General features: G+C 40.6%; 1 protein-coding gene across 1 annotated transcript in view; it reads right to left on the minus strand.

Annotated features, from left to right (window-relative positions):
- The window catches only part of LOC114660355 (protocadherin gamma-C5-like), a 58,784-nt gene that overhangs the window by 18,779 nt on the left and 15,042 nt on the right, over positions 1 to 24,963 (minus strand). The window contains 1 exon segment of the mRNA XM_028813007.2: positions 11,179 to 11,237. Within this exon segment, the coding sequence (XP_028668840.2) occupies positions 11,179 to 11,237 (59 nt within the window).

Genomic DNA, 24,963 nt, shown 5'->3' on the forward strand with positions numbered 1-24,963 from the left:
CAGGCTTGAGATCATTTTGAGAGCTGACTCTAAATTACCTTGTGTGTGTGTGTGTGTGTGGGTGTGTGGGTTTTGTAATGCAGTGGTGCCCCCTACTGGACGATTCCTTGCCAGGTTAGGGTGTGGTTCACCCAAAACCTGAATTGGGAGAAAAGGTTTCAGGAAATATGAAGGCTGAAAATACACCAAGTCAGACTAAATACTGCATAGCATGAACCAGCAATCTAGGAATGTGAAGAGTTTGGTAATCATCCACAGTTGTTGCTTCTTACAAAAGGAATGTTTTAATGCATTCATTAAAATTCTGCCAGTTACTGTACCACAACAGCTGGAGTCCAAACCCTATGGCTATTTCTCATGGCTCAAAAGGAGAAAGAAAAGCACAATTTCTAGCCATTATTGTTATACATTTGCTCGTTGAACATTCTGGAAAATTAAGGCTTTTAGTCTTTTGAGGGAACATATAGTATCACTTCAGCTCACTTCTTTTTTTTATTTTGTAATGTATGTTCTGATTGTGCTTTCAATGGAAAGCAATATAGAGAATAAAAATGAACTGAGTCAATCCACTTCTCAAATACTGGGGCCGTTCAAGAGAGGCACACCTAGTGCTCGATGAAAGCAGACAGTAAAGATTTCATTGTTTGCCTAGTTTATTCCTTGTTTTGTGCCTGGAGGATCAACATATGCACTAAGAGTCACCTTTCAATTTAATTTGGAGAAACACCGCCCTAAATCGCTCTGTGGGAAAATGTGCAGATTGTGATGGATGCCAAGGCTAAGGCAGGATAAGATCACAGGCACTTCATCTCCACCAAAGAGGCTGCCTCTCCTCGTTTGAAGCTACAAACACAAATGTAATTTAATTGATGGTAGTGGAATCCAGACAATGATAATCATCTGAATTAAAAACAATTCCAAAATTCATCATATAAAAAACAAAAGTTCGGCCTAGGCAGTGTTACATAACATTCTAAAACATAGCAATCCTAATAAAACTCAGGATCTAAAATGGCAGAACTGGGTGCAAGGCAGGAATAAAACCTCAAATACACACCAATATGACTCAGCACATAGTCTCTGGTTAACCTAATATGAAGGAATTTGGGAATTTAAGAGGGAAAACTGGAGTACGAAAACAGAATCCCACAAAGACAAAGGCTATGTCCAACCTACACTGCTACCATTTTCATTTTAAAACACAAATATTAGTCTCTGTTTTTGCCTTGTATCCACTCTACTGCATTGTTTTCAACCCCTGAACATGAAGGCATTTGAAAGCGCTTTCCTTAGCTGTATATTTCTAAAAACACCAGCTCAGCACAGCAATGCAGATGAGTGAAAATGGAGAGCTTTGCAAACACAGCGTCTCTCTTACTCTGATTGGCTCATACTTATCACATGGCCCTTTCCTTATTGGATCCTGCTCATTACCTTCTCTCCACCCCTTTGCTTGCCTTATACTCACATCATCTTCATTTTTTCTTTGCTTTGTTTTGTTTGCCATTGCTGTCCTGTTTCTCTAAATGCAAGTTGCACATGAATGTATAGTGTGGAGGATGTTTCCTCTTCCACCTTTTTCCACCAATGTGAGTATGTAAAGTCTGGGGAAAACGCTACGTCATATGAGCTTTCGGTCAGAAATAGTTTTGTAAACAGTGTAAAAATGCCAGTGTGGACAGAAATCATTTTCAGTCAAAAATGCCAATATTAAATGAAAATATACAGAAATTTGGTTGTAGCCATAGGGAGAAGATACAGTCTCCATAAAAGATCTGGCTGGCCACAAGGATTGAATTCAGAATGCTGGATCTGTAAGTCAGTAGAGTTAAACACTATAACACTATGCACTCAACTATTTACCGTACAAATAAACAGAAAAGCCGAGCAAAATGACACCTTTTATTGGCTAACTAAAAAGATTACACTATGCAGGTTTTTGAGGCAACTCAGGCCCCTTCTTGAGGCAAGATGTACAAAAGCTTGCATATTGTAATCTTTTTAGTAAGCCAATAAAAGGTGTCATTTTGCTTGGCTTTTCTCTACATTCATAATGGCTAACACGGACCAACACCCTGATACTCCGTACAAATAAACAAATGTGTAAAGTTACAACTGGATTTTAGCTCATAAGAGCGTTTTGAGTAGTGAGAAAAGCGCTATATAAATGCAAAGAATTATTATTATTATTAAGTTAGGCTTTGGGTTAGTGCAGTGGTTAACACTGCTGTCTCAAAGCTCAAAGGATCAATATTCAAACCACGTCCCAGTCAACATTTCTCTGCCTGTGTAGTTTTACTGTGGGAACTTCTGTTTTCACTCCCATTACAAAATCAAACAAGTTTTACATTTGGTGATTTTAAAATGTGCCTGGCATGAGTAACAGTGAATGTTAGTGACTTTTTTATCTAATATTAGTTCTTTCTTTGTTTCGGTAACTGTTGAAATGGGGTCACTATTTAACCCATGACACACATTTCTGGCAAAAAGGAGAAGGAAAGGAGAGTCCTTGGAAAAAAGTGCCACAGAAAATGAAGGGCCTGAGTTGGAGTGACGGCCCACCCAGTAACCATTTATTTATAGCAGCTAATTATGATACTGGAATAGGGTCAAAAATTAAATTTACTAGGGGGCTCCGCCCCCTGCTCGCTTCGCTCACCCACCCACGGGTTTGGTTTACTGGATATACAATTTAAATAGATTGTTATTTTCATGGGAATTGTTACATATGCATTATTTTCACTTTTACTTTAAAACTTTTGTAAAAACAATACTTGTCCTTTGTTTCCGGCCCCGGGCATAGTTAAATCTCTTTCTCGCAGGACGTATAACGTTGCTCGCGTTGCGAAGGGGTGGCGGCTGAATGCACGCTAAGGAGAAGCAGTTGGATCAACTGCTGGCTTGTTGCTGCTGCTGCTGGCGCGCTGCGTGTTCTGCTTGTCGCACTGCGCATTGATCATTTCAAAGCCCGTACAGCAGCTGTCCTTTTGCCCCTTTGCGTGTCTGCTGCTCACTTTGTGAATTGGGCCGAACGCAAGCTAAAGAGAAGCGGTCAGATCATCTGCTGGCTTCTTGCTGCTGGAGAGCTGCATGTTCTTCTTGTCGCTTGTCGTTGTTTTAAGAGCTGGGAGCACATGAAGTGTGTCTGCCAAAAGCATTCCAACAGCTGCTAGGTTATACGTCTGTGTTTTAAATGTTGTCTCACGTGACGTTAAAGTGTCTCTCACGGGACGTCAAATTGTCTTCCGAGAAGATCACGTCTCATCTCCCTAGTCTCCCTCCCAATATTTTTTTATAATAGAGAGATTATGCAAATTTTTGAAAAAAAGGGGGGAAACAGAGTCCTTAGAGAAAATGAAGGGACTAGATATCAGTGAGTCTGGGAGTATTAGGCTAGTACCCCATCTAATGGTAATTCATTCTTTTTTCCTGATGATGATGCTTCAAGACTTAAGTCACCATTTCATATAACACAAGGAGTGTCAAACTCAGTTTTACTGGTGGCCAAAAACAACACCACGTAAAACCTAACACGGGCTGGAATATATCAACAAACAACTAACGGCACATCATCTTTCTAAACAAGACTCTCACCTATACGTCTCAGATCATCAGAATTGTACATTCTGCATTGCGTCTGTCTTGAAACCATTTTCCCTTTCTATGAGTTTTTTTATTTTCATGAACATGACAAACAGGTTAGGAAAAGTATCAGAGGCAATGAGACCAGAAAAAGCGTTGAGTGAAAAAGTGACGTTGGTGTATAAAGTGAAGTGGGCACATGCAAGAACATTCAGCTAAAGCAAAGTATATCTGTTAATGCCAGCAACATCCAATAGCACTTAACCGCATTGAAAATCAGGTGTAAACACACTAGGATGGATCATACAGACCATATACCTGTACAACAATCACGTCAATGGAAAAAAGATGAGAATTGTGTACAGTAATGGCAGCAGACAGAAAAGGGTTCTAATGGTTCCAAGGATAGTTCACCTTCTATGTTACAGCGTGCTACAGTGGACAGCAAAAAAGGCTCTCAACAGAAAACCAAATGACCACAGGCTTGTGTTTAACATATTCAGAATGTCTCTTTTTAAGAAAGGTTTGAGGAAGACTACCTCATTTAGACTGGTATGTATACCATCAGTCCTGGATTAAGGACTGGTAGAATTCAGCCAGCTGTCTCTATATGCACAATGTTAGTCTCGGAGGCCAGCTCCTCATAAGACCTTCTGGCCTTTTCATGCTAACCTCTGACTTTAGTGGTGACCCCCTGGAAGGGATATAAGTAATTGTCTCCAGATGGTGATCATGGAGCTTGATGAGGGAGAACAATAGCATAATAATGTGGAGGAATGGCGACAAATGGGGTAGGGGGATTACTGGCTATCAGTCTGAGTGCCAGGAATTGAAGCTCATGCTAAATGACCGTCTCAGTCTTATGGAATTTTACTGAGCTAAATGTGAACAGCTTTATGATTGCCACAGTGAAACCCTCATGACATCTGGTCCCACTACTCGATTGCACAAAAGATAGAGTATATTGTTTGATTTATCTGGAATCCAATATTGCTACTTGATTGACAAACTTTCCAAAGGTCATCAGTATGAAAGGTGCTATATAAAATAAAAAAAGGATGAATGATGGAAGATGGCACTGCAATGCAGAAATTAGCACTGCTGCTTTAGTGACCCAGAGTTCTGGTTTTAAAATTCTGCACCCAGTGCTTTTGGTGTAGAGTGTGAATGATGTCAGGAAGCACTTCTTCATGCAAAGAGTTGTGGGAATCTGGAGTGAATTGTTGTGATATGCAGCTGAAGGATAAACCTTGATAACCTTTAAAAAGTATCTGGAAGAGATATTGGGTCAGTTTAATTATTAGCTAAACAAATGACCTTGATAAACTGAATGGTCACCTTTCGTTTCTCAAATTTCTTATGTTCTAATATTCTCCAGTTGTCTCTGTCTTGAACATGGAATTCTTCAGCACAATAAATCCCAAAAATGACTCAAAATGCCAAGTAGAGGGAGAATGGTCAAACACTGGCAACAACAAAACAGCAAACCAAAGTTCTTTATAAATAAAATATTAATTTTCCACAAAAATGCTATGTAATAACCAAAGTTCCAAATGCATTCAAAAAGGGCCAGAAGTTGTTGCCTGAAAATACAATCCAATAGAAAGTAAGTTCCAAAAAAACACAAACTGAAAGAAAGGTCAAAAAACACAGCAAGAGGTCAAAGTCCAGTAAATCCACAATAAGTAATCAATAATCCTAATTTCACAAATTCACAAACACCACAAGCACATTCAATGAACCACAAAGGTCTGCTTTTTTCCTCAGCCTATTTAGGGTCCGGGGCAGTCCCTTGACACAGATGGACAGGTGGTCCCGGCCCTGGAGTAACCACCCACAAAATACAAGAACCATATGAGAATAAGCATATTCACACATGGACATTAAATAATACACAAAACTAACAAGAAACACAGAATAATGCAAAAGATTAGCACAAGTCACACTGTTAACATACACATAAGAATGAAAAATGGATAAAGAGACATGCAAAATAAAGTTAGATACCAGCCAGGGGACCAACCCTGGCTAATATACTGTATAAGAGTTTCTTTGTGTTTTCCTCCTACATTCCCAAAGATATAAACATAAGTTAATTGGTGGTTTCAAACTGACCTGTGGGTGAGTGTGTAAGTGAGCCCTGTGGTGGACTGGTGTCAGTTCAGGGGCAGGTCCCTGTCTAGTGGCTAGTGCTGTTGGGATGGACTTCAGCCACTCCAACCCTGAACTGGATTAATTAATGTTAAAAAAGTCAGCAATTAGCGTAAAGTAAGAAACAGTACAAAGGCGAGGAGGACAAGAATCAATTTAGTGGATATGCCACCTTATTACTGCTAGACTGGATCAGGTAGACTTCAGCTCTTGCCCTGGCATGTATGACTTTTTCTAAGTCATATGGCTGTAATCTTAAAATATGGAATCATGAAGAAAGATGCAATATCATCTCATAATCCCACTCCCTCCACAAACCAATGAGCACTAGATTTTCCAAGTAGCTGCAGTCATTTGCTATGAAACATGCCATGCGAGTATCTTACTGTGAAGAGGAAGTAAGCTTCGGAGGAGGAGGAGGAGGAATGGGAAGAGGAGATGTGATGGCGGGTGTTCCGTGTCCCTCCTTGACCTGGAAGGTCACACTTCCTGTGCACATGCCTGACACTGCCTTTGTAATCCCGCAGGGCCTATCATGCAGTAAAGCTTTGTGATATGCGTCTGGCACATGAAAGAAACTTTTTGTGAGCGGCGCTAGACGAACTTGAAAATGCAGCGCGAGCCATAATTCATCATGTCTCCTAAAGGCGTCACATCGCTTCACTGACTCACTATCTCGTGCTGCTTTGTGTCGAGTGAAAGAATCTTTATTTATAGAACAATTCCAAAGTTTGGCCTATGATAAGGCATTTTAAAGAACAAAGTAAAACGAAATGCATATATTCACACTGTAGCAACAAACCATCTGTCCATTCATCCGTTATCCAAACTCACTTATCCCCCGCAGTTTAGTTGTTGACCTTTCTGTATATTAAAAATATGTGTACAGATTCTTTAGAGGATTGTAAAGACATCTTATGGTAGTGCTTATTATGGAAAGGTGTGACATATAATGAAGAAAAATAAATTCATTTGGGTTAGTCTGAGTTGTCTCTTACTCTAAACCTTTCTAAATGTCACCATGATGGCTCTTTCTGTAGGTGATGAAACCTAACATGGTATTCCCCTAACAATGAAAGGTGCTATCTATCTATCTATCTATCTATCTATCTATCTATCTATCTATCTATCTATCTATCTATCTATCTATCTATCTATCTATCTATCTATCTATCTATCTATCTATCTATCTATCTATCTATCTATCTATCTATCTATCTATCTATCTATCTATCTATCTATCTATCTATCTATCTATCTATCTATCTATCATACAAAATTTTGTGAACAATTGAGCCTTGAACCTTGATTTTGATCTCAATCAACAGCTTATGGCATGATATGCGTAACACAACTCATCAGTTGGTCATGCGGGCTACCTTGGCCAGGAAATTGGACATTGGTCTCTTTTCATACCATGGAGCAATGTTGCCGCATGACATGGCTGACAAGAAAATATCGGGGAAAGAACCACAACAACATCTGCTGACAGTGTAGCACATTGTACATGCTGACTGAATGTTTTCAGAGTCGAACACTGCGATCCCAACTGAAAAATCAAACACAGCCAAAGAACAGGAGGTGTGGGCTTCCTGTGCTGTGTTACTGTCCTTCGGGTCTTTCACATGGCAAGCAGGGGTGTTACCACCCGACACGGTTGGATAGAAAAGCATGGCCATACATGTATGCATCATCTGTCATATAAAAGTTCATGAACCACTGGGCCTTGAACATTGATTTTGGTCTCATAACGCATAATGCAAACCATCAGTTAGTTGTGTGGACTACCTTGGCATGTTTGTCAGGACTGGAAAAGAGCTATGGCAATACTGGATGGCAGTGAAGGGCATTGCAGCAATCTCACTGGAGTGACCTGGGGTGCTATATTTCATGAAAAGTTCATAAACTTCCTTTGTTTGAGGACCAGAGGTCCAAATGCTACTAATATTAAATAAAGACTGATTAGTTTCATCAGGAGCTGCCCGAGTCTGCATTAAAGTTGATTTTTTGTAATGGTGCTCACTATAAAAGGCACTGTATTAAGTAAAAGTAATCGAGTTTATCATCTCCTACTGTAATAGCAGCTTTGTGAAACTATTTGACTTTTGTGGCACTAAAGAGCCTCTACGCTCGGTCATTATTCAGCGGGAGGATCTGGAGGTGGTGCATTGCCACAAGTACTTGGGGGGGGGTCTCTATATCAATGACAAGCTGGACTGGTCTCATAACTCATCACGAAATGGCAGAGCAGAATCTTTCTTCTTAGTCGACTGCTATCCATTAATGTGGGTAGCAACATCCTTCACATCTTCTACAATGACCAGTGTGATTTTTCTATACTGTGGTGTGCTGGGCTGGCAATATGACTTCGAGAGAGGCCCACCAAATCAACAAGCTAATTAAAAGGGCAAGCTCAGTTACGGGACACACATTAGAGGTCATAGCAAAGAAGAAAATTAAAACAAAACTGAGTGCCATTATGAACAGGGCTGCACATGCTCTCTCTCTCTCTCTCTGAGACACTAACACTGAGGTCAGCTAATGAATCAATCATTCAGCAGAAGTGTGTCAAGAAACGCTTAGGGGGCTCTTTTACACCAACAGCTGTATGCGTGTATAGTGCCTCACTGGGGCTGTGACTGCTCTTTTTATCTTTATCCAGGGCAGAGGTTTTCTTTCTTTTTAGTCATTCTGGTGTTTACTTGTTGTTTGTCATAATACTGTATATTATTATTCATTTATTTATTTGTTGAGCTTCTTTAAAAAGCCAAATTTCCCCCAGGGACAAATAAAGTGCTACCCATTGATCTATTGATCTATTTATCTATCTATGAGAGGTGCTAATTAAAATAACCCCTGATTATCTGATTCCCACAATCCTATTATGGAGCAAGCAGGCTTGGAAAATGAATGAATTATTGACTGACTCATTAGGGTCACCTATGACATCCACCACTGCGACAATAGTCGCTTCTTACAGATCATTGTGATAAGGCTGGCTCTGAATGATGCCATATGAATTAAAGATCAAGTGACTACATCACCTTTGCTGAGGTGGCACAGTAGTTAGTTTCTCACAATCTGGGCTCAAATCTCAGCTCTGTGTGAAGTGTGCGCATTCACTCCTTTGTCTGATTTGGCTTTTTCAGGTACTCTGCTTTCCTCCCGCATAACTAAAAATTCACGTTAGGTTGACTGGTCACAGTTTAAGCCGGCCAGATATGAATTTGTGTGCATTTTTGTGCGAATATGCCCTGCAATGAAATGGCACCCTTTATCCCTGTCTTCTGCTCAAAACTGCCAAGCAGGCACCAGCTCGGATACAGCAGCTCCAGAAAAATGAAAGACTCTTACCCAATTTTAGTCATCACTTACTGTAATGTTAAAATAAATACTTTATTGTCATAACAACAACAGCTGCATGGAAATTTGATGTGGTGACGCACATGGAAATGAAGCATCAATACAATCCTACTGCATTGGCAGAGCACTAACTCTTACTGCTAAGCAGCTCTTCGAAAAACAGTTTAATCACAAACATAACTAGATGTGGCCATGAAATTGATCAAATCATATTAATTATTAATTCAATCAACCGATGACTGATTAATTGATGAATGATGATTGATTGGTTATTAGCTGTGTGACCTGCCTTGTGTTTTTTCAGTAGACGCTGACAAGCATACATTAGAATTCATTCAGGGTTACTTTTCAGATTAAATTAAGTAACTAATAGTCATTCATAAATAAATAATTTTTCAGTAATGCTCATGCATTATAACTCATTTTAAAGCATGCAAAACTCAAATTTACACAAGGAAGCACAGTTTAGAAGAGAAAAATGAAGAAGCAGAATAGCAAGACAATCGAAACTGTGTGTGCTGTTGGAAGTATTAATGTCACAGTCAAGGTCAGCGAGCTGTGAGCTGCTGGCCAAATGACAAAGGTGTGACAAAATGTTGCATTCTCCAAGCCTCTTAATTCAATTTTGGTGCCCTGAAGACATCAGGCTATGCCAGTAGCACTGGGCACGAGGGAAGAACAGGGCATGGACAGGAGACCAGCTCATTGCAGGGTACATTCATAAAGGGCCATTTTGGAATCTGCCAGTTGACCCGACAAGAAAGCCTTTGAGATCTGAGGAAGGAAAATCCACCATATACACATGAAGACAAACACAGATACTGTAATGGCCAGGTGATACATTAAGTGCCAAGGCAAGAGATCTGTGAGGCGGCAGTCCTAACTACTGTGCCTGCTGATTGAAAAAGGTGCTATATTGGTACTGTAACGTTTAAAAGTTTGTAATCATCAAGACATTTTAAAGTGTTGGTAAGAAATTGACATTTTGTTTTATCAAGGTAACAGTAGTACTAGGGTGTTGTACCGTGTTAGCCATTATGAATGTAGAGAAAAGCCAAGCAAAATGACACCTTTTATTGGCTAACTAAAAAGATTACAATATGCAAGCCTTCGAGGCAACTCAGGCTCCTTCTTCAGGCAATACATCTTGCATATTGTAATCTTTTTAGTTAGCCAATAAAAGGTGTCATTTTGCTTGGCTTTTCTCTACATCAAGGTACCAGTACATTGATTTAGATAGATAGATAGATAGATAGATAGATAGATAGATAGATAGATAGATAGATAGATAGATAGATAGATAGATAGATAGATAGATAGATAGATAGATAGATAGATAGATAGATAGATAGATACTTTATTAATCCCAATGGGAAATTCACAAAAAAATATTTAAATATTTAAATTTAAAAATACAGCCAAGACATTACTAGAGCAGCTACTGGCTACTGAAATAGCTAGTTTTTAATCTATCATTCACATACAACTGCAAAGTCCCATTTTCAGCAGCCATTATTCCAGTAACCTAGTAGTCCACTCCGTTAGCTCGTCCTTAATCAATCATGTTTAAATGCCAATTGGATATTAGAGAAACCTTTGTAACCGCGTTAGCAAAACTGAAACCTATTACTCTGTTCAAAAAGGCAAGTAAGTCGCAAGGTGTTGGCATTCCTAAAATTCAATTCTGGGTTCCAAAATAGCCAAAACACGACAGCTTTCTCAAGAAACACGTCAGTCTGTTGTTTTTAACAGGAAGGTTATTCCATCTGACAGACTGTCAACTGAAGAATTCACTCAAAAGTTCCTTTATTGTCTTGAGAGAAAGGGGGCAAACTGGATCTAACAGAATAGAAGAAGAAGGGGGAAGACCCGACGGCACAGATGGCTGTATTTTTAAATCAATTTAATGGAATCTTGATTAAAAAAAATGCCAATTTCTATCTAAAACATGAACATTTCCAGGTAATTCCAAACTTTTGAACAACTGTGTAAATGCACTTGATTTGATTTTGAGGTTTTCCACTGTGCTTTCTCATGATCAAACATTTTTAATATATATAGAAAGGGTACAGTCGTGCTTACCCGCTCGTTCCCGGTCTCTGTCCCTGTGTAAAACGCCATTCAGCATTTGCAGGTTTTTGCTAAAAAGGAAACAAAAACAAAAAGAACACACATTTTGAAGTTTACAGAAGAAGAGCAGGCAGTAATAAAATTTCACAATAAATAAACTTTGAGGTCATTTTTACACTCTTCTGTGACTTGGCCTTGGCTGACAGCTCTTCACTTACCAAAATACAGGGAAATGAAAGCCAGCAGGGAGTTGAAGAATTCAGAGAGCTTGGGGAATTTGAAACATTTGTTACAGGATATTGTTTGGAAAATACAATTATTCAACTATTGCTTATATAATTCAGGAAGAAAAATAGATGTTAGTAGTGGAGCTGCAAAAAAATAACTAAAATTAGAAGAGTCTCAGAGCTTTGCTTTCCAATACAGACACACGTTGTGCGGAACAGCACTGCAGAGCTGAATATGGCATTACGTTTTCATATTCTTGTAAAAACAAATAATTTATTATTCACTCATAAGCACCCTGTAAGGATGCAGCAGATAAAACCTCACATTCTCAGTCTTTATCTGCATATGCTGCTTACATTTTTCCATCCATCCATTATCCAACCCGCTGAATCCGAACACAGGGTCACGGGGGTCTGCTGGAGCCAATCCCAGCCAACACGGGGCACAAGGCAGGAACCAATCCCGGGCAGGGTGCCAACCCACTGCAGGACGCTTACATTTTTATTTTTTTTAATTGCTATGTCCAGATTTTTGTGTTCATCTCAATGCTTAGGTTGGGTTATCTCAAGAATACTCCAGGGTAAATAAGGGATGCTGACAACCTCAAAATATCTCCCTAAACTCAGACCCTGGTCCTTCATCCAGGAAAGCAATCATGGAGGTCACTGTGAAGCAAATCTCTAAAGGCCCTTCTGAAGGTCCAACTACTCCCAGACTCCTGAGAAGGAAATGGCCAGCAGTGCGGGTGGGTCTAAATTGGGTGAGTCTAAGTGTGATTGTGTATGTGTTTGGGTATGGGATGGACTGGCATCCTGTCCAGAGCTGGTACTGTATTGTGTGTGTCCAGTGCTGCCACAGTAGACTGCCACCTTCTATCATCTGAAATGGATTAAAAGATCTTGAGAATGTAGTAAGAGATCATGTGCTTGCAGAAGCTTTGCAATTTTTAAACATGAGTGGCAGGAGTGTAGAAATAAGAGCATACATAACATGACATGACATTATCAAACCCACTTAATCCATACCAGAGTTATTGCAAGAAACAGCTCTGGATTTGGTGCCAGTTTGTTACTTAAATACATCCAATTAACCAAATAACTAAAGAATTCTGAGACTAGAATGCTGGTGACTTCAACCAGGGGAACTTTGGAAGAAACAAACTTCTAACGGCAAGTTCCATTTGTGGAGAAAGCAAGCTGTACCTGCTCTGTCCAAACGTTAATGCTTTGAAATGTAAACCTGTGGGCAAATCTGACTAAATCTTACTCACAAATACAACCCTGGAATCAGACGACAGAAACTCTCATATCAACCAAGCCAGAAGATCTTGAGTGTGTTTGTGGGGATGGAGGGCGTATGGGGGGTTGTGGCATTTTATATATTTTTCTTTTTTTTTTGGTTATATTTTTCTTGAGCTTCTGTAAAGTTTTAATTTACCCTTGGGAACAATCAAAGAAGTATATATGTATGTATTGTGGCAGACAACCAGGGATCTTACCCCACCAGGATGCCTGGAAGAAGGACGGACCGGGAGAGGGACACTATCTTTTCCTGGGCGCAAGAGAGCGGCCCCCCTGGGTGGTATTGGGGCCACAATTGTGGAACACCAGAGCTCATGCCTTTTGGGCTCCGTGGCCACTGACAGGGGGAGCCGAACGACTTAACGAGCCCGTATGGGCTGTGATACAGCCGCACCCGGAAGTGCAGCCTAAGTAGGCTAATTACCACCTGAAGCACTTCTGGGTGGGCTATAAGAGGAGCCTGCAGCCAACACTCGAGGAGCTGGAGTCGGGTGGAAGAGGACGGAGCTTATGAGAGAGGAGTGGAGGCGGCCTGAAGAAAGAGAAAGGACTGAGTAGAGTGTGGTATTCTTGTGCAGTGTGTTGGTGTAGTGTGGTCTGTAAATAAATGGTATGTGTTTTATACATGTGGAGTCCGTGGCTGTCTGTGCCGAGGCTGATCTTTCACAGTATCTATCTATCTATCTATCTATCTATCTATCTATCTATCTATCTATCTATCTATCTATCTATCTATCTATCTATCTATCTATCTATCTATCTATCTATCTATCTATCTATCTATCTATCTATCTATCATATAGTGCCTTTCATATCTATATCTATCTATCTCTCATATAGTGCCTAATCTATCTGTCTTCTATCTGTCTATCATATAGTGCCTTTCATATCTATCTATCTAGATAGATAGATAGATAGATAGATAGATAGATATGAAAGGCACTATAAGATAGATAGATAGATAGATATGAAAGGCACTATATGATAGACAGATAGATTAGGCACTATATGAGAGATAGATAGATAGATAGATAGATAGATAGATAGATAGATAGATAGATAGATAGATAGATAGATAGATAGATATGAAAGGCACTATATGATAGATAGATAGATAGATAGATAGATAGATAGATAGATAGATAGATAGATAGATAGATAGATAGATAGATAGATAGATAGATATGAAAGGCACTATAAGATAGACAGATAGATTAGGCACCATTTGAGAGATAGATAGATAGATAGATAGATAGATAGATAGATAGATAGATAGATAGATAGATAGATAGATATGAAAGGCACTATATGATAGATAGATAGATAGATAGATATGAAAGGCACTATAAGATAGATAGATAGATAGATAGATAGATAGATATAGATATGAAAGGCACTATATGATAGATACATAGATAGATAGATAGATAAAGGCACTCTATCTATCTATCTATCTATCTATCTATCTATCTATCTATCTATCTATCTATCTATCTAATAGTGCCTTTCATATCTATCTATCTTATAGTGCCTTTCATATCTATCTATCTATCTATCTATCTATCTATCTATCTATCTATCTATCTATCTATCTATCTATCTATCTATCTATCTATCTATCTATCTATCTATCTATCTATCTATCTATCACACATATCTGGGATGTGAAAAGAAAAATAAGTTAAGTGAGGAGGCAGGCCCTCTTTTAAATAAAACCCGGAAATTGCTTCCAGTGTCATGCTCAGAGTGTCCAGAGTATTCCTCCCCTGGCAGCACCCTCTGGGGTGCTACAGGGTTGCATTTCCGGACTCCAACTCCCATTCCACCCTGTGGGTATCTTTAATCGGGTTCAGCCCCGAGGAATACCGCCACCTGTTGTTTGGGAGAATGGACTGCTCCCGGTATGCCCGTTTACCCAGTTCGTCTATCATGTCCTCCTGGCTAGGCAAGAATACTTGCTTGCTTCCTTCATGGCGCCTAAACCAGGTAGCATTAGACAAAAGGCAGGAGCTAACCCTAGATGGGATGACACTTTATCACAGTTCACAGGCTCACTCTTACTAGGCTAATTTAAGGTCACCAGAACAGCCATAGTCAACAAATTGAACTGCATTATGTACTAGACATCATTCTAAAATGACATAACAAATATTCTAAAAAATTATTTTCTTTATTCTACAATTGTAGTAGGTGATGTGACATGCTGAAGTCAAATAGGCAATCAGGTGGCGAGAAATGAGCAAGCAACTCTACATTTTTCTGGTCTGCAGCGTAACCATTAGGCTACAAATGCCCAGCACTGCTTGCCCTGAAGGACACATTCCAAAAAGAAACCCACCACCCAGATTTGACATTACTACTGAGAGGCGCAGGGATCATTTTGCACATTTGTTCCATCTGTTACAACATTCGGACTTCCAGGGTGATTTAGGGCCAAATAAAATTGGAGCGATGAAAATAGACCCCTGTTTTATAATACCAAAAGAGAGCTAATCAATCGTAAATGCTAAAAGCCAGTACCACACATCTGCTTTGCATTTTAAACATATGTGAGTGACTATTTTAAAAACTGCTTTTCATCTTTTCCCTCAGTTAACCCACTGGGTTCTGCATTTAAACGATGAGCAGAAGTGATTGTGTTGTGCTCAGCCTTCTAAGCTTGATGGTAAGCAGCTCAGCGTTCCAGAGCTTCCCTCAAGGCTCTGTTGGGGGCTTAGTGAAAATCATTAATCTGCTTCCAAAGGAACAATCTGATAGGAGGCAGTTGCACATTTTATGCTTGTGCTCCAGATTTTCAGCACAAAGGACGAGATACAGATATGCAAATGATCCAAACGTTAACCATGGAGAAGGCAAGGTATGACACGCATTGGTCTGCAGGAGAATGATTCACCAAGCAAGCTGTGATGTTAAAACAGGATTTGCTATGTGAAGTTAACAGATCTGTACATTCTTATCAAGCAGGCCATCGATTTCCTAAGTTTGCCTGCTTCATTATGGGGTCATGAAAAGCAAAGCACTAACTACCAAGGGAGGTAAGTTTAGTTCAGGATGTTACTGGCATGCAGCTCCCTTCTACTCCGACCATATTTAACTAACAGAGCCTTAGAAAAGCCAACAGTTTTAACTAAAGATCTCAGCCATCCTACACACTTACTCTTCCTCCCTTCTCCATTCAGGACTATTGGCATTCATACCATTGGATTCTGAGTTCGTTTTTATCTACATGTTATCAGGTTACTGAGTATTTTTTATTTCTCTCTATATATATGTTCCATTAAACATTTGAAATTATATTTATTTTAGCAGAATTAAGCAAGCACTCTTAAAAATAAAGGTTCAAAATGGCACAATATGGAGTTGTACGGTTCCTTGTTAAACCCTTGGTTGACAAAGAACCATTTGATACCTTGAAGGGTTCTTTGCATACTCCCACTTTGTGTTTTGAAAAGGTTCCTAATACGTGGAAAAATAAGAAATCTTTAATGTATAATGGGCTACCTACCAGGGTACTGACAGATCAAGAACATTTGAACTTAGCATACATTATAATATACAGGAAGGGTCCTTCTAAACTCAGGAACCTACTAAACATAAGAACAAAAGAAATCTGACAAGCGAGAAGAGACCATTCAGTCCATCAGATCTATTAGTTCAGTTAACAGCTAAGATGTCCCAATATCTCATCCAGATATTCTTTTACAGGTGGTCAAGGTTTCTGCTTCAACTTTCCGCTTCACTGGCATTTCATAATTCTGTTACCACGTATTCCTAGTTATTTACGGAGCCTGTCAATCAGTCAGTCATTTTCCAACCCGCTATATCCTAACACAGGGTCATGGAGGTCTGCTGGAGTCAATCCCAGCCAACACAGGGCGCAAGGCAGGAACAAATCCCGGGCAGGGTGCCAACCCACCACAGGGCACACACACCAAGCACACACACTAGGGACAATTTAGAATCGCCAATGCACCTAACCTGCATGTCTTTGGACTGTGAGAGGAAACCCACGCAGATATGGGGAGAACATGCAAACTCCACGCAGGGAGGACCCGGGAAGCGAACCCACTGCGCCACTGTGCCGCCCTTTATGGAGCCTGTTACTGCTCTAAATAAATACAGGATCTTTCCACAACCTTCATATATATGTTTTTTTTACAGGAGCTCCCCTATAGGGCAGAGTGGTGTCTCTGAGGCTAGGGATTTGCACTGGCAATCAGAAGGTTGCCAGTTTGAATCCCGTAAATGCCAAAAGGGACTCTGCTCTGCCCTTAACCAGCCATTACTCCATCCTGGGTATGACGCTAATCTGCATCCATCCCTGCATGTAGGCTCTCCAACCTGCAGGGAAAAACTTGGGGGTTGGTGGCAGAATTGGCACTCCTGCCACCATAAAAAACCTCACACTGTTCAACTGCATCTGAACTAGTGTGGTGCTGAGGTGTCACCCGTTGTATGGCTGCACTCGGGTCCTAATCTGGATGCTGAGTTGGTTTGTCGTGTGGTGGGTGCGGCAATGCACTGTATCAGCGTGGGCTCCTAACCTCTCTCTCTCCTCCTATAGCATCACTCTGAAGAACCACTCTGGCACCTTAATTTTTAAGAGGGCGGATGGGGTGACAGTTTATTGGAGGATACGCACACGGACACAAATACATTCTTTCATTTATTAGCCGTTAACTTTAAAATTAGCATCGATAAATCAGTCAATCAAAGTCTATTTCATATTGTGCCAATCACAATGGGCACCACCACAAATGCTGCAGTGGTACATGACCCTACACAGACAGGGCCAGGCTGGCAATCAAACACACACACATCCCCAAAGCGGTGAGGCCATGGCTCTAAACAATGTGCCACAGAGGAGCTCTTGTTGGAAACAACTGGCCACTCCACAGAGATAACATCATGTTCTGTACTTGGTTTAGAAGAAACCATTTATCATTCTGTACTCTCCTCCAGGTTTCGTATCTTAATGATCGTTCAAAGAAGTCCCTATGATGGATTTGCCTTGTGAAACTTCTTTCTTTATATGGGCATATCAAGCAATTACTTCTAAAATTACAACATTAGTAAATCCTAAAAAAATCAAACTAAAAGCTGGGACAGGACAGCAGAGTAGTGCTATGGTGAGTGCCACTGCTTCAATGATTCAGTGATCTGCCTTCAAATCCCATATCTGGAAAATATTTTTGTAGCGTTTATATGTTCTCCCTGTGTCTGTGTGAGTTTCCCTCCCAAATCCACAAAGTTTGCAACAGCAACACACTTTTTAGTGATGTCAACTTTGCCCGTGTGTGTATGGACCCTGTAAAGGACCAGCACCCTATTTGAGGCTCTTTATAAATATATAAAATATCTGGGAGTTTATATTTATAGCCTATAAATACCTGGGAGTGCAGCTGGATGACAAATTAGACTGGACTGCCAATACTGATGCTCTGTGTAAGAAAGGACAGAGCCGGTTATACTTCCTTAGAAGGCTGGCGTCCTTCAACATCTGCAATAAGATGCTGCAGATGTTCTATCAGACAGTTGTGGCGAGCGCCCTCTTCTATGCGGTGGTGTGCTGGGGAGGCAGCATTAAGAAGAAAGACACCTCACGCCTGGACAAACTGGTGAGGAAGGCAGGCTCTATTGTTGGCATGGAGATGGACAGTTTAACATCTGTGGCAGAGCGAAGGGCGCTCAGCAGGCTCCTATCAATTATGGAGAATCCACTGCATCCACTAAATAGTATCATCTCCAGACAGAAGAGCAGCTTCAGCAACAGACTGCTGTCACTGTCCTGCTCCACTGACAGATTGAGGAGATCGTTCCTCCCCCAAACTATGCGACTCTTCAACGTGTAAACGTTAACATTTAACATTATACAAAGTTATTGTCTGTTTTTCACCTGCATTATTATCATTCTTTAATTTAATTTAATATTATTTATTGTATCATTATGCTGCTGCTGGAGAATGTGAATTTCCCCTTGGGATTAATAAAGTATCTATCTATCTATCTATCTATCTTCTACTGTCATGATAGGCTCCAACCCCTGGAATCGTGAAGTGGTGTCAGATACATGGGCATAGGGAGTGTCTGATGGGGTTGTGCAGGACAAATACTAGATAGGAATTGCATGTGACACCAACCCTCATTTCCTTCTGTTTGTTTTGATTTATAGCGGCTAACACCAAAAATATCCATACATCCAATATCTAACCAACTTAATATGGCCAGCTACTCAAATTATGCACTTTTTCAAAGTGGGTTGGTTAATGCATTCCATCCATTCATCCATTTTATATCATGCTTATTCAGGGCACATTCTTAAAAATAAAGATGCCAGAGTGGCTCTTCACAGCAATGCCATAGGGGGTGCCACTTGTGGTTTCAAAAAGAACCTTTCATATAAAAGTCCCAGAAAGATCCTTTATTTACTTAAAATCTTTTGACAGGTTCCATAAATAGTTAGGAATAGATGATCAGAGATGTGTGAAATACCAGGGGCTTCCTGATTTATAAAGGACTCTCACTACAAACAATAACAGGCTAACTTCAAACAAGGCCAGATTAAGACCCCCACAGGCCCCAGGGTGACCCAATAAAATGAGTACCACCATTTAATCCGTTCATTTCATTGAATGGGAGGGCAATTCCCCTTGGAGTTTTGAGCATGCAGTCACTCATACCTAATGGCATGCTTGCCCAGAAATTTGAATACACGCTCGAACCTTAAGATATAACGTATGGTATTAAAAAAATCCATTGCTAACCAGGAACCCATGATGGCAGAGTTTTCTTGATCTGTCAGCCTTCTATACATTACAGATTTATGCTTTGTCCTCAAATTGAGCCCATGTCACATTAGAAGACTTTTACAGCAAATTTCAGTCATAGCGTTCATTTACAAAATCTTTGCAAGTCAGAGGCAGGTGGTGGCACTCCACCATGAAGCCAACTAACTAATGTGGCATACCTAATGACTGAGGCCAACTAATTTACGACTGGCAACGATAAACTCAAATGGGGTTTAATGTTTTTCTTTAGTTGTAGAGGCGGGCTGTGTGTGCATGAGAGTTCACAATTGAATACTCATCCAGAAATAAAATACACAGAATACAGTGATGAAGAATTAGGAATATGTGTGTTTTGAACCTTGTAAACAGAAGAGCCGCTCGTCTTTCTGATGTCTCACATTTAATGTTTTTAAACAGAAAACAGGAAAAAAGGGCAGAGCGTGCAGCTCAACTAGCTGAGAACCCTTCACACAATGCTGGTACAGTCCTGGTTCTACCAGCCAGCATGCTGCTGACTATCATGAAAAGGGGAAAGCACAGCCAGTGATGGATCTACAATTTTGGGGCCCTGAAAGTTGAACTGTTATGGGGGACCCTTCACAACCAGCAACAAGGTCTGAGTAACCACTTTTATTTTCTTCATTGGGGTTGATCCATGATAGATCACCACCAATTTTTTAAAAATTTACACCTTCAGCACTATCCAACCTCTGATCCTTAGGGACAAACTGACAGAGATGAGAGTAGATTCATACCTGGTGGCATGGATCGTGGACTATCTTACAGACAGACCTCAGTATGTGTGTCTCGGGAACTGCAGGCCTGACATTGTGGTCAGCAACACAGGAGCGCCGCAGGGGACTGTACTTTCTCCGGTCCTGTTCAGCCTGTATACATCGGACTTCCAATATAACTTGGAGTCCTGCCACGTGCAAAGGTTCGCTGATGACACTGCTATCGTGGGCTGTATCAGGAGTGGGCAGGAGGAGGAGTATAGGGACCTCATCAAAGACTTTGTTAAATGGTGCGACTCAAACCACTTATACCTGAACACCAGCAAAACCAAGGAGCTGGTGGTGGATTTTAGGAGGACCAGGCCCCTCCTGGACCCCGTGATCATCAGAGGTGACTGTGTGCAGAGGGTACAGACCTATAAATACCTGGGAGTGCAGCTGGATAATAAATTGGACTGGACTGCCAATACTGATGCTCTGTGTAAGAAAGGACAGAGCCGACTATACTTCCTTAGAAGGCTGGTGTCCTTCCACATCTGCAATAAGATGCTGCAGATGTTCTATCAGACGGTTGTGGCGAGCGCCCTCTTCTACGCGGTGGTGTGCTGGGGAGGCAGCATTAAGAAGAAAGACGCCTCACACCTGGACAAACTGGTGAGGAAGGCAGGTTCTATTGTAGGCACGGAACTGAACAGTTTGACATCTGTGGCAGAGCGACATGCGCTGAGCAGACTCCTGTCAATAATGGAGAATCCAATGCATCCACTAAACAGGATCATCTCCAGACAGAGGAGCAGCTTCAGCGACAGACTGCTGTCAATGTCCTGCTCCACTGACAGACTGAGGAGATCGTTCCACCCTCACACTATGCGACTCTTCAATTCCACCCGGGGGGGTAAACATTAACATTATAAAAAGTTATTTTCTGTTATACCTGCATTGTTATCACTCTTTAATTTAATATTGTCTTTATCAGTATGCTGCTGCTGGAGTATGTGAATTTCCCCTTGGGGATTAATAAAGTATCTATCTATCTATTATATAGTGCCTTTCATATCTATCTATCTATCTATCTATTATATGGTGCCTTTCATATCTATCTATCTATCAATTAGATAGATAGATATGAAAGGCACTATATAATAGATAGATAGATAGATATGAAAGGCACTGTATAATAGATAGATAGATAGATAGATAGATAGATAGATATGAAAGGCACTATATATCTATCTATTAATTATATAGTGCCTTTCATATCTATCTATCTATCTATCTATCTATCTATCTATCTATCTATTATATGGTGCCTTTCATATCTATCTATCTATCTTATCACTCTTTAATTTAATAGTTTTTTTTATCAGTATGCTGCTGCTGGAGTATGTGAATTTCCCCTTGGGGATTAATAAAGTATCTATCTATCTATTATATAGTGCCTTTCATATCTATCTATCTATCTATCTATCTATTATATGGTGCCTTTCATATCTATCTATCTATCTATCTATCAATTAGATAGATAGATATGAAAGGCACTATATAATAGATAGATAGATATGAAAGGCACTGTATAATAGATAGATAGATAGATATGAAAGGCACTATATATCTATCTATTAATTATATAGTGCCTTTCATATCTATCTATCTATCTATCTATTATATGGTGCCTTTCATATCTATCTATCTATCTTATCACTCTTTAATTTAATAGTTTTTTTTATCAGTATGCTGCTGCTGGAGTATGTGAATTTCCCCTTGGGATTAATAAAGTATCTATCTATCTATCTATCTATCTATCTATCTATCTATCTATCTATCTATCTACATCTCAGATCTTGAATCAAATTCCATCCATCCATTTTCCAACCCGCTGAATCTGAACACAGGGTCACGGGGGTCTGCTGAGCCAATCCCAACCAACACAGGGCACAAGGCAGGAACCAATCCTGGGCAGGGTTCCAACCCACTGCAGCTTTACTGAATTACAATACATTATTAAAATTATTATAAAAAAAGCCTTGTACAGTAGATAGTCCAAATTTTAAAGCAATGTGGACTATGGTCGCTTCTGTGGCCCTGAGGTTTAAACTTCATTAATTTCATAGTAAATCTACCCTAGAGCGCAGCTGTGCACCCACATGGTAGACATGCCCAGCAATTTTCAATCATGTAATTTCACACGGGGCAGTGAATGCAGCCAACAAATCTGATATGTCCCACGAAAAAAAGAACCATCATTTTCAAGAGTGCAGGGTCGCAGGGGCAGCTGGAATCTGTCCGAGCAATCATCATGCTAAGGCAGGAACAATCCCTGGACGGGATGCCAGCACATCACAGTGCTTGCTTAATAGTTATTTACAAATGGCCTTTACCTTTATTTCTGATAACATTCAAACACACAGTCCAGGGCTGAACCTTGTCTCATGCCCAGTGCTTCAAGGATGTGCCAAACTCTTAAAAATTTTGTTTCTATAAAAGCATTTTATTGGGTTGTTTTGCTCTTTATACAGCCATTGCTTCCCAAAGAGTTATTTCATTATGGAAAGGGCTCTTTGCATGTGACATCGGTTCTTAGGGCTTTGAAAAGGTTACTAATATTTGGATAAAACAGAACTCTTTACAGTATAGCAGGTTACCTAGCTGAATCCCAACAGATTAAGAAAACCTAAACTAAGCCTGTGTGATTGTACGCAGCAAAAGTCTGTAAAATCATGAACCATTGGTATTTCACAAATCTAGGATCATCTGTCCTCTTATTTTGGAACCCGATACTGATCTAAACACATAAAGGCTCTTTCTGGAACCTTCAGATGGATGATCCTTTAGGAGACCAAAAACAGTTCCTCTATAGGATCGCTCTGAAGAACCACCTTTATTTTTAAGAGTACATGGTGCCCCACGGCTCTGAACTGAACAGGCAAGACTTGCTAAACATAACGGCTTAATGACACAATTCATAACAAAGTCTAGAGCCATGAAGAAAGAAAACAAAATCAAAAGCAGCACCTTTAAAAGTCCCTAAATGCCAAGCCTACGCAATTCTAACAACGCATGCACCAAATATTTCGACATCCCAAGTAATGAAAAGTTCAAAGCCCGGCTGTCAGCCTGTGACTCCTCCCCCTGGAGGCTCCCCTCCCCCGAGCACATTTCATGGACGATGCGGTTACAGACACACAAACACATCAGCATGCGAGCTCACACACATCCAGACATGTTTCTCACCTCGTTGGCAGTGTTAATTAAATTATTGCTAGACACGGATATGTCAATGGGGTTCGTATTGCCCATGGGTGTAGAAGGGCTACAAGTCTGAAAGAACATAAAGTCACTTCTGTCTGATACTGGTGAAAAGCAGGGCCTGTAATACTGGGAGTCCATTGTCCCGGACACTACTTCCACGTATTTGATGGGTCCATCTGGATTGAGCTGCAGATGCAGGTTTTTCTGGGATCTCTGAAAAGCCTCCCTTGATCGCAGTGTTTTCCTGCTGCTACAACACGAGTCAAAGCAGGATCCGTGCGATCCACTGTGCCTGAGGCATTTCACCAGCAGAATCACAAATGTCAAAAAGGATACAAGTGAAACAGAAGCTAAAGCGATAATCAAGTAAAGAGTAAGGTTAGAGATGTTCTTTTGCTTTGCAGTGTTATCCTTAAATTCATAGGACCTTTCTGGGCCGTTCTCCTCCACAGTTATACAAACTGTCACCGAAGTAGAAAGTGAAGGTTGACCATTGTCCCGAATGACAATCACAACATTGTGAACATTTGTATCCACCTCTTGTAGGGGGCGACTCGTCCTGATTTCCCCAGTGTAGGCCGCCACCTGAAACGGGCCACCATCTTTGCCCTTGGGGATGCTATAGGAGAGCCACGCATTATGACCGCTGTCTGCATCCACTGCCACGATTTTTGTGACTAGGTATCCGGAATCAGCAGAGCGGGGTACAGTCTGCTGTAGGGGTGTCTCGTCGGAGTGATGGGGATACACCACCTCTGGGGCGTTATCATTCTGGTCCAAAATGAAGACATTGACAGTGGCATTGGAGCTCAGTGCTGGGCTGCCAGCATCTTTGACCTGAACATGAATCTGAAAAAGACTAATCTGTTCATAGTCAAAAGAGCGCATCGCATAAATGTTTCCATTTTCTGAGTTTATGTACACAAAAGAGGAAACAGATGTTTCATGAGTGGTGCTGTCCAAGATTGAAAAAGAAAGCTGTGCGTTTTTGTCCAAATCAGCGTCACTGGCTGCAACTGTGCAAATCAGAGATCCTGGTAAATTGTTCTCTTTTAAATGGATGGTATAGGCAGGCTGAGAAAACACTGGGGCATTGTCGTTAACATCAGAGAGGTTGACGGGAAGTATAATTTTTGTGGAAAGAGGAGGGGACCCAGAGTCAGTCGCTGTCACAGTGATGTTATATTCATTTTGCTCTTCACGATCCAGAGGCCCATCTGTCACTAAGGAATAGTGGTTTTCAAAGGATGACCTTAATTTAAATGGCACACCTGGTGGTATCCTTAGATGCACCTCCCCGTTTGGGCCTGAATCCGGGTCTCTGACACTGATAAGAGCTATTACAGTGCCGGGTACCGCGTTTTCTGAGACTGGGCTGGACAGAGACGTTAAGATCACCTCTGGTTCGTTATCATTCACGTCTATGATTTCCACTTTGACGTTACAATGTCCCTCCAACGCTGGAGTGCCTTTGTCTCTAGCTTGGACGTTAATGTC

This window comes from Erpetoichthys calabaricus, chromosome 11 (assembly GCF_900747795.2).
Source record: "Erpetoichthys calabaricus chromosome 11, fErpCal1.3, whole genome shotgun sequence".
NCBI classification, from domain to species: Eukaryota; Metazoa; Chordata; class Cladistia; order Polypteriformes; family Polypteridae; genus Erpetoichthys; species Erpetoichthys calabaricus.